Source organism: Apteryx rowi, unplaced genomic scaffold (genome assembly GCF_003343035.1).
Source record: "Apteryx rowi isolate R43461 unplaced genomic scaffold, aptRow1 scaffold_43, whole genome shotgun sequence".
In the NCBI taxonomy this organism is placed as follows: domain Eukaryota; kingdom Metazoa; phylum Chordata; class Aves; order Apterygiformes; family Apterygidae; genus Apteryx; species Apteryx rowi.
The window spans coordinates 2,787,858-2,798,984 of NW_020450683.1; the positions used below are offsets into that span (position 1 = coordinate 2,787,858).

General features: G+C 62.8%; 1 protein-coding gene across 1 annotated transcript in view; it reads right to left on the minus strand.

Annotated features, from left to right (window-relative positions):
- FOXO6 (forkhead box O6) overlaps positions 1 to 10,533 on the minus strand; it is a 49,080-nt gene extending 38,547 nt beyond the window's left edge. Inside the window, exon 1 of the mRNA XM_026076359.1 lies at positions 10,102 to 10,533. Within this exon, the coding sequence (XP_025932144.1) occupies positions 10,102 to 10,533 (432 nt within the window). The remainder of the gene's footprint in view (positions 1 to 10,101) is intronic.
- Between the last annotated feature and the right edge of the window lie 594 nt (positions 10,534 to 11,127).

Below are 11,127 nucleotides of genomic sequence, written 5' to 3' on the forward strand. Positions count from 1 at the left end.
CCAGGCTCCCGGGAGGCAACAAAGGCGGCTCTGAAGAGGATGAGGCCGCCTGGCCGCGGGTTGCGGGCCGGGGGCTTCCCGGGAAGGCGCCTGGAGCCAGGCTGCGCCGCCGGGGGCACCGGTTTGGGGTGGGCGAGCTGCTGGCGGTGGGGAGGGAGGGGGTGCGTGAACTTTTGAACCAACAGGCTGGAGATCAGTGCATTACCTTAGCGCGAGTTAAAAATAACCGTCTCGTCTCTTGAAATGAGTCTGTCTGCAATTACAGCTTGGCATGTCTGCGTCGGAGCGTCCCCGGGCTGGCACTGCGCCAGGTGGCAGGCGGCTTCTAACAACCCTCGCTTTTTTTTTCTTTTTTTTTCCCTTTTTTTTTTTCCCCCCAGCAAATCAAAGGTGTCTGCTGGGCTCCTCGGCTGGGGCTCCCCCCGCGCGCCAAGCCACGGTCACGTCTTCAAAAGCACCCGAGCGCTGCAGCCCCTTTGATACCCGCCGCTCTGCAGAAAGGCCCCTTCTTCCCTCCCCGGCCCCCCRCCAACGCCGGGACTCTCCCTGCCAGCCCCACTGCTTTGAGGAAGGCCGGGGAGCAGGATGAGTCGAGCCTGGTCTGAGTTTAAGGGAAGGCGAGCGGCTGCCGTCCCACAGCCTTTCCCCGGTCTGGCTTTGCACTGGGGTGCGCACATCTGAATGCAGCGTGCGAGTGTGAGTGCACGTGTGCACGCACCAGTGCAAATGCCAACACGTGACGAGCTCTGTGCATGCGTCTGCACACTGCTGAGGGACAACGTGTTAGCACAGAGCACGACCGTGCAGTGTGTGCACCGACGGCACCCTGGTGCCCTCGATGCACACGCATACAAATGCAAGTCCACACGTGCAAATTAAGAAGGGACACAAGTCCCTGCGCACAGGGCAGACAGTGCCGTGGCAGCCACGTGCGTGCACGGTGCTGTATGAACGCACGACTGGACCGGGTGTGCTGGTCTGCACATTCGCACGTGCTATGACCTGATCTAGGCTGAGTCCCCAGTGCCCACGTTGCCGGGAAAGGTACGGGGGCACCTGGCAGAGGAGGGACGTGGCGGCAGAGCGGGGCCCCGCRAGGCGCGCTCAGATGCCAAGGTCAGCACCTCCGCTTCCTGCGGCATCGGACCTYGCGCCCCGGCGATGCTCTGCCCAGTCCCGCGGCCCCCGGGCAGGCGGAGGCGAGGACTGCTCCGCACCAGGGAGCACGGCCGGCAGAGCCGCCGTGAGTGTGCCTGTCCTGCCATCCCCCCCTCGCGTGCCCAGGCCGGCAGCACCCGGCGCTGCCTGGGAAACCTCCTCCATGTCACGCAGGCCCCGGGGGAGCAGCAAGCCAGGCTCCGTCTCTGCTACATCTGCGGGAACAAAGTGCCAGAGGCAGCCGGCTGCGGAGATGGGCGGTAACCCCTGGTACCCGTGCCCGGAGGGCCAGCGGGCAGCACCCCCGGAGCCCTCCGGCTGCCACGCTGGGGAGAATCCCACCCAGCACCCGCATGGCACGCAGCCCCCGGGCACCGCCTGGGGGGCCTGGCTGGTAGCTGGGTGCTGGGGCAGGGAAAGACATGCCGCCCTTGGAAAAAGGGCTGCGCAGACCGCCCCATCACAAGCGATCGCCGACATCTCATCCCGGTCATGCCGCTCCGGGGCGGCCTCCCCCCGAGCCCGCACCAGGCCTGGGGGACAGGACGCCCCGCGGCCAAGACGGAGCAGGGSACGGCGAAGGCTGCCCCGGCTCTGGGGCTCGGCATCCCCGCTGGGAGCGAAGGGGGCGCCCGGGGTCCCCGCTCCCGCGCCGGCAGCTGGGTGCCGCGGCGCTCCGGCTGTGCCCCCCTCCCAGCGCGGGCTGCCTCCTCCTCCGGCGGGTGAAAGCAATCTTTGTGCCGTGCTTTCAGTTCTCCTTGCTGGCGCGCCGCCAAGACAACACATAATAATGAACAGATGCTGTCCAAAATGAGCTTCAGCAGCAGACAGGCAAGCCATTCCAAGTGTCCTTCCGTAACCTAAAGTGCCTTTCACCTCGGCACTAATCAGGCACCTTCAGCAGGAGAGAGGAGCGGACGTGAAGTGTCTGGCTAATTAAAAGTAATGCGATCGGGGACTGGAGAGCCYCCGTCAATGGGTCCAGGGAGGGAAGGAGGAAAAGCAGCTGCCTGGGCACCTCCCTGCAGGCCGGACGGCAGGGAAAGGGGCACAGCCGGGGGTAGGAGGGCAGGGAGAGACCCCACGCAGAGCCCTGCCTGGCTCTCCAGCTTATCCACGGCCAGGGGGTTGCCCGCGGGAGACCCAAGGGCAAATGCAAGAGATGCAAGGGCTCAGGACAGAAGACTCTGGGGTGGCGGGGTCAGTCTGGGGCCGGGGGCCAAATCATGCCTCCAAACAGCCCCATGCGAGGGTTGAGGATAAGGAGGGAGCACAGGGAAAAGGGGCAACCCCGGGGCTGTGGTACCCGGAGAGCCCTGGGCAGAGCCCTCCACCCGCTCCCTGGATGGGCCCAAAAGCTGCATCGAGGCAACAGAAACACACTGGCCCTGCCCTTGCCTCCACACACCTCGGTCACCGCCTGTGAGCTTTCCTACGGGCAATCAACCACAACAGTCCCCAGGGTTTTCACCAAACCGAGAGCCCAAAAGAGCCTCGCTCCCTCGGAGCATCAGCAGCTGGTCAGAGCCAGGGGTCCAGTGCAAAGGCCCTGCTCTGGCCTCCGTCCCCGCTGCACCATGGTCCCCTCTGCTCATCCCAGCTCCAGCCGTCCACTAGCAGGTTTCTCCTCTGCATCCTGTCGCCCCCAGGTCTGTTCTCCCGTGTCCTCCGCGTCTTACTGAGGAAACTTCTCCCTCGGCCAAGGCCCGGAGGGCACAGGCAGCGGTGCCCCGGCACCAGCCCTGCTACGAGAAGGAGCCGTTGCAAGTCCGGCCTCAGTCACGCCTGCCAAGCCCCGCATGGGTGGAGAAGCAAGTGCAGCCTGCGACGCTCCCAAGGTTTGTAGCTCGGCTGCACGAGGYGGAGGGAAGGAAGGAGGGGAGATTCGGCCCTTTCCTGCTCGCTGCCTCCCTGAGAGCATGGCAAAATCAGGAGCCAGGCATAAAACCCTGCTCTGAAATCACTGGCGACCACATGCTGCCAGGCTCCCAAGCACGACAGTCATTCCCAGCCGGGAGCATCCCAGCGAGGATCCCATCGCCAAAGAGATCTGGGCCAAGGAATTCCCGGGGCTCCAAGAGCTTCAGGCTGCTCCTATGTCGAGCCTGGCCTGATCCGCCAGAGCACTGGAGTCCGTGCAAAATATTTACAAGGCTTTTTCAGTACAAATCCAAACACCAGGAAATCCATTCCCCAGCCCGGGAATCTGGCACTCGCGTCACAGCATTGGGCTGCAGAGAGCGAGAGGGAGGGAGGGATGCGCACACACACATGCACTCACACGGGCACACACGCACAGCGGCAGGGACACACCGAGACAGCAAGTGACAGCCTCCAAGTGCTCTTCTAGTCCGCAGAATCTTAACTGTAGTTTATATTCCAGTGGTTATTAAAAATAAAGGGGGGGGGAGAGCTAAGAGCAGAGCAAGCTGTTCATTTGGAGCCTTTCCCTTGGGTTTAATAAAGCCCCACTCACTGCTGTAGTATCATTTTTATGCTATCATAAAGCCGGACCATTTAGCAGGTTTGTGTTACTTCAGCAGTTAGCGCTGCATGAAAAGCAATTCCAGAAGGGGGGGGGGGGGAAGAAGAAAAGGAAGATGAAAACCTCCGAAAAAAGAGAGAAAAATGAGGCAGGAAGGAGGAGAGCAGCCTGGGGGATCCCTTGCGGGCCCTGCCCTGAGCGCCTGCCTCACCGAGCGCTGCGAGCAGCACTGGAGCGCGTTGCACAGCGGGCACAGCCCGTCCCTCTGCCRGCACCACCGCCACGCACGGAGCCGGGGAAAGCCCAGGGATGGGGCCTCGGTGCCCAGACCCGGCAGCAAACGGCCTCAGCGGGCACGGGTACAACGCATCCGGCGGGAACCCCAGGCTGCATCGAGACCCCACGTCCCGCGGGAGCAGGTCGGGGCTCCCCAGTGACCCAGCAGCGTTGCACTYGGGGCCAGGGCGGCTTCTCCGGAGCCGTTCGTTCGCGGGATGAAGCGGAAGGGCTTCCCCAGGGCCGACACAACGGGGTGCGGCGGAGCGAGCGGCTCCCCTCCCAGAGATACGGAGCAGGCCAGCCCCGGCGCCCCTCGCCTGCTCCTGGCCGGAAGTGCCGGGCTCTCCGGGAGCGCCGAGCTCTCCGCCGCTGGAAGATCTCCGTATATGGAGAGGACAGGGATGCTCCGCCAGGCCCCACCGCGGCAGCCACCGCGCAGCGGTGCTCCCTCCAGCCGGGGACGGGCTCCAAGTCCCRGGGCAAACGGGAGCCAGCCCGCTGTGCCCCTGCCACGCCATCTCACCCCGTCCTCCCCATCGCTTCCCCCTTCACCGCTCTCCTGCCCACCCGGGGCACAGCCTGTTCCCTCCCCAGCACCCAGCTGCCCTCCCCAAGGGGAAAGTCCCCCCCACTTATCTCATGCCCTGGTTTCAAGCCTGTTTAGCCACATAGGGCGATGTCTCATGCAGATGCGCTAGCCCAGATCTAAGAGGTGAAATGCAGGGGCTTGGCATCAACTGGCAGCGAAAGAGCCAGGCGGAGTCCTGGCCCATCTCCCCCAAAGGATATTTTTGCCGTGTTTGCACAGCACCTGGCACAGCTGTGTTCYGGGCCAGGATTGCAGCTCTACCTCCCTTTGCTAATAGTGGGATGGGGTCATATCTTGGGGATCTCCACGCAGAACAGGGAGGTGAAGTCCTTCCTTATGCACCGGTCCCGGACAGAGCCTGCCAGGGGACAGAGCAGGGTGTGCAGGCCATGCTCCCACCCAAACACCCCTTTCAGCTCCTTTTTCTCCCTGCTCCCATCCAAACACCCCTTTGGGCCCCTTTTTCTCCCTGCTGCAGAAACAAACAGGGCATCATTTGTTTCCATTCTGCCCTGCAACAGGGAAGCTGCCAATCGCGGGGTCGTCGTGTGACAGCCCTCGGCCCGAGTGCACGGCGCTCCCAGGCGCCCGTGGCCTGGCAGAGCCCGGGTTCCCGCAGCCACCCTGCCTGCCGCTTCGGGAGCAGCCCATCATGATGTGTATCCAGCAAAATAAAGGAGGAGGAGGTGTAGGGGAGGGCTGGAAAATTAAGGTTTTCAGCACTGTCAGAGCCACATCAAACAGGCATCCACCAGCTGATTGCTTGATTGTTATATTTTGGATGTCAAACCGGAGCAAGCAGAACCTTTAAAATGCATCAGTGCTGCTGCCTTTTTGACGGAGGGTGTTGGTTTCCCATTAACAAGTGGAAAGCGTGAGCTGGAGCAGAAAACTTCAAGCGCTTTGGAACTGATAAAATAACAACTCCCTAATTAAGCAGAACTGTCAGTCACGGGCGCCTGCTGCCCTGCATTGGGAAACAGCAGCAGCTCCCGGTGCACGTGCCCAATGCACCAGCCCAGCCCGCTGTGGCACGGAGAGCCCCAAGAAGCCACCCCACGCTTATCCCAGAGCTGCCCTGCGCACCTCCAGGAGGCACTGGGGAAGCAGCATGCCTCCTGGTCAGAGCAATCCCCACCTATTAAACAAGACTGCTGGATCCTGGTCCTAGTGCTGACTATGGCCAGGCTGTTTAAAAGCTGTGCCTCAGTTTACCTCTCTGGAAAGCAGCATAATGCAACCCACATCTCAGTGGGGAAAGAGAGGCCTGACCCCAAAATACATGCCACGCTGGCATCCTTTCCCTCTCCATAAGGCAAATCCCCAGCCTAGGGGACTAAGTCCCTGATGGACAGGTCACCATCAGACATGCCTCTGCTGGGCACAGGCACAGCAACCCTGTGGGCTGATCCTTGGTTAGATGCAGTCAGGACCTTCAGGGTCCTGCTGTGAGCTCCAGCCCTGACGTTTGAGCAGGGCACCTGGATATGGAAAAGTCTTGCCTACTGGTTAGAGCCAATCGGGAGACGCAGCTCCAGCAGTGCCTGGCAGCGTGGTCTCGGCCACCTCCTCATGGAGGAAGCTGTGCCCCCAGCCTGACTCTCAAACCTGCGCCAGTCCTGCTCTCCCCAGCATGGGGATGCTTCGAAGGAGCTAATTAAAGGAASAGCCCATTACCCGAGACCACCCTCCGACACTGCTGTGCTCGGTAATGAAACACTTTAAATCCATGATGCTTCTCCCAGGCCTGGGGCAGGAGGGACGTGGGATCTCCAGGGGCTCTTTAAGCTGCAAACAGCTCGTTACTACAAAATTGACTGCCCAGCGCTCCAGGTGCTACCGCAGCACCACATTGCCAAGAAGTGGAGTTGCCAGCCTGCCCTGTGCCAGGAGCGGAGCTCCCGCCAGGGAGGGGACGCAACGGGGGCACCCCTGTGCAGTCCAGGACAGGGGGACAGCTGGAGGGAGGGGACAGCCAGGAGGGACACAGAGCTGTGGAGGGGGAGAGGTGAAGCAGAGCTGTCCTTGCTGTCCCCATGCTTCGGACGCATGCTAGTGACCAGGGAGGAAGCCAGTTTCGGCAAGGAGGAGCTGGCCACAGCCCTGTGGCTGTGCCAGTCCTGGCTGGGCAGGAGAAGACTGTGTGGTGTTTAACCCCTGACATGCAAGTCCCCAGCCAGCAGCAGAGAGATCAGTTAAGCAAAGGGGGGGCTCTGCACACTGCTTCCTGCCCCTGGGCTGCCACCAGTCCTCACACTGCAAGCCCAGACGGGGATCAGGCACCCACAGCAGCCGTCAGTGCCTGGGAAGAGCGCAGCCCASAGCCCTCCCATTAGCTCCACGGCTCCACGCATGGGCCCGTGCTGGCCAACCACTGTGCTGGGGTGGGAGGGTTCAGACACGGTCCGAATGGCACCACAAGGGAGGCTGCAGGGAACAAGTTGTTACCTGCTGCAGCAATGCCAGTCTGCGCAGTGGAGCTACATGCTCACAGCCCTGGGAGGCAGGGCCACCACCAGAGCCACTCCGTTCCAGAAACAGGGCTCCTCGAGAAGGGCCAGGGAGACAGGGAGCATCACATCGCCATCCTGCAGAGCCTCCATCATTGGTGAGTGCATCCAGATGAACCTGTCTGAGCAAGCTGCCTGTGCAAATAACCCTTTGTGCCCAACAGCATTTGGACCTTGAGCCTTTCCTCTGGCCTGCATACACTACACACCATGAAGCAGGCCAYGACCCTGGTCTCCCCATGCCTCCAGCCTCTCCATGGCCCCACAGGTGTCGCCACCTCCTTGCCCTGACAACGTCATGGTGCTCTGCAGAGAGGTGCCACCCCTGTTTCACCTTCCCAGCTTGCCCACACATCCCCTGGTGTTGTACCCTTCCTATGTCCCACCTCCTTTAACGTCGCCCCRTCATGAAAACTGCAGTACTCCATGCAGCTCCGTTGGTATTAAAGTGCACATCGGGCAGTGCAGGTACTCAGTGCTGTGCAGACACATGCCAGACACCACCCCTACCCCAAGGAACAAGGGACACTCAGGAATGGCGTGGGGGGCAAGGGACAGAGCTGAAGAACCTGTATTGCTCCCACACGCTCCCTGGTGGAGGCTCCAGTGTGAGAGGGTGTTGGCTCGGGAGCTGGCAGTCCCTGGTGGCAGAGAGCCGAGGTAGGGGATACCCAGGTGATGGGCCAAACCGGGTATGGTCATTCCTGCTTTCCAGAAGGGAAGCCCTTGAGGGTCACCACTTCCAAGGACTGATCCAGGAAGGCAAAGCTAGCTTCAAAGCCTGTCCTTGCCCGAAGGCCAAAAGTCACTGCCCTTGCTGGTGTGTGTAGAGTGGGAAGCCTGTGCCACCTTGCACATACATGTACACATATACATATATATACACATGCTTTGCCAAGTGTCCCCACCACAGCCCTCATATTCCCAGAGGACACCAGTCACTCCTCCACCCTGCAAACCACTGGAGGCTCAAACCCTGGCACTCACATGTGATAAGGATGTCACGTTTGTGCCAGCCTCCCAACCCAGCTGCCAGCCTGTGCTGCCCTGGGCCAGGGATCTTACCACCTGGGAGAAAAGCTTTGTTGGTCTCTCCCATGTGCCAGGTTGGTGCCAGCATACCATGAAAAGCATAAACTCACCCATCCCTGCTTCTTCCCAGCTAGAGCTCGGTGCGCAAACTTGCTGCTGCTCACAGCACTGTCCCCTTGCCCTTGTTCCCCCAGGCTGCCCTCCGGGGACACCCAGCACAGGAGATCCCCAAGCACTCCACAACCCCAGTGACACCATACGGCAGAGAGCTGGGCATGGGATTGCCAGGGAATCCCTTCGCTCCTCACCCGAAGGCACCCCAGTGCTCCTGGCCACCAGTCCAGAGCCCTGACAAACATCTCYGCTGCGTACCTGTGCCCCCAGAGCCCACTTCGCATCCCCCCCAACTCCATCAGTGTGCCTCACAAGCAGTCACCGAAGGGCATGAGCCTTGGGGAGACCCTTCTCCTGCAGCACATGCCCAAGGCCATACAGGTCTCTCCAGAGGTGAAGGTCTGACTGACCCCCACATCAGCTGCCTTATCCCTGCCTTCTCCACAGGTCTTGACACTCCCCGCGCTCCAGAGTGAGGAAATCACTGCAGAGGGACTCCAGTGCCACCAGCTCCCTTCCTGCCCACCCAGTACAATCCAGGGCAAGTCACTTATCTCTCTGCAGAGAGAATGCCCAACCTCCACACAACCACCTGCAATACCAGCTCCTACAACCCCAGCCACAGGTGCCACAGGCAGACAGACGGAGAGACCAGTGTCCCTTCCTCCCCCAGGAGCACTGGGGACATARTGGGGAGCCAGGGCAGCCCCGTGTACAACCAGACAAGGACCCTGAGCAGGCCAGATTGGACTGACTGTGAGGGAGACCAGGAAACACCGTGCCAGGACAGAGGTCGGCCCGTCCATCACAGCAGGCCACTATTAGAGGCCACAAGCCTCGTTACACACGCTAATCACACTGGAGGTGACAGGGCTTAGGGGAGGGCTTAAGAGAAACCGTCTCCTTTTTACTGACACCATCTGGACACAAGGCAATCTCTCCCCCTTCCTCGTGTCGCTACTGGGAGCCGAGTAAGTGCCGGTTAGAGAGGTAAGGGCTCACTGCGGCCAGCACGGTCCAAGCCCGGCTCAGCTCCGGGTGGCCTCCCTGCTCTCTCCCATCTCCAGGAGGGTCGGTGTAACACAGCCCCAGTACAAGCCAAGCAAGAGGGGCAATTATCGCTGCTACCAGGGATCTCTAACAAACCAACAGCACCAGCCTGGAGCAGAGCTGGGAAAACTGAATGTGGAGCCAAGCAGGCTATGTATGTGCCCCCAGGAAGGGGGACGCAGCGCCAGGGAAGGCTGGGGCAGGGAAAGAGCCTTCAAAGCTGGGACAGAGAGACGCAGAGCACAACTGTGCAGACGCCAGCCACGAGCCACCTGTTTGGGGAAAGCCCTTCCTCCAGCTGTCTTCCCAGGCACGGCACCGGGACTCCCAAGCCCCGACGCCTGGGACAGCTCGGGGTACCCACACTGTGCTGCTGGCAGGGCTTCCCGCATACACGGACGGGCAGAGCCGTGGCAGCAGGATTGTCATTCATAATGTTCTGGTGCTCACATGCCAGAAGGAGAGGCAGCCACAGCCACCCTCTCCACGCAGTCCCCACTACCCAGCCCGCCAGCGCTGCCGGCAGAGTGGGAGGCGCGATCCCCCTCACCCTGGGGAGGATCCGGGCACGGGGCTCCGGGGACCGGCACGCCGCTGAGCCGGAGCGCAGCCCCAACGGTGGCGCGAGCAGGTGAATCGGGGCCAAGCTCACCCCCCCGCTCGCCCGCACAACGCAGCACCGCACCTGTCCCCAAAACTTGACCGGCTCCCTTTCCCCCAGCCGCGAGGAAAGCAGGGGGTCCCAGCTCGCCCACCACCCCGAAACGCCCCGCGAGGGCTGCGGCGCGGGGAAGCCACCGGGGGCAGGGGCAGCCCGCGGGGCGCCTCCGGGAGCGGGGGAAAGTTGCGCGACGGGGCCGGGGCAGGGACAGGGGGGCAGGTACCTTCCAGCCGGCGGAGCTGTTGCTGTCTCCTTTATCCTTAAAGTAGGGGACGTATCGGACCATCCAGTCGTAGATCTGCGAGAGGGTGAGCCGCTTCTCCGGGGAGCTCTCGATGGCTTTGGTGATGAGGTCGGCGTAGGAGAGGTTGCCCCAGGCGTTCCTGCGCGAGGTCTTGGCCTTGCGGAGCTGTCCAACATCGGCGCCGGGCGGCGGCAGCGCCGCGGCGGCTCTGCGCTCCGCCGGGGCCGCCGCGTTCTCGGCGCCCTCCGCGCCGCCGGCCGCCAGCGCCGGGGGGCCGCCCGCCGCGCCCCCATCCTCCTCCTCCGCCGGGAAGTCGGGGTGGGGGAGAGGCCAGGTGCACGACCGGGGCCGGCTCTGGGGTTCAAAATCCGGGTCGATCTCTACCTGATGCGCCTGGAGCTTTTCTTCCATGGTCCTCCCCCCCTCCCCGCCCCCCCGGAGTTACTGTCGATTTCCACCCAAAAACAGAGGGAGAGGAGTGTGAGGAAGGGCTCCGAGGCAGGCGGGGGGGTGGGGGGTGAAGGGGAAGAGGAGGGAAGGGGGGCGGGGAGGGGGGACGCCGGTCCGTGCGCCCGGATCCTCGAGGTGCAGAGGCGGCGGCGGAGAGCGCAAAGCAGCCCAAAGTCCGGAGCTCTAGGAGGCAGCGCTGCCCGGCGCCGCGGTGGGGAACGGGAGGCTAACGGGAGAGATGAGCCGGGGGGGGTGCTGCATATTCATCAGGAGCCTCCAGCCTCGGGCAAGATGGGGGTTTACCAGCCACGGAGCTCCGGAATAATTCCCGGCACAATGGGAAGCGGGGTGGCTCCGGGCGGGCGGGCGGCGGGGGCTGCCGCATCCATCGGCGGAGGCTGCGCCGGGCTGGGCTGCGCGCCGGGGCAGCGCGGTCAGGCAGCAACAGATGAGCGGCGGCGGCCGGCGGCGAGCGGCATCCTCGGCCGGGGGCCGGCGCGCGCGGGAGGCGACTCCGGAGAGCGGCGGCGGGTCACCTGGGCGGGGAGAAGCGAG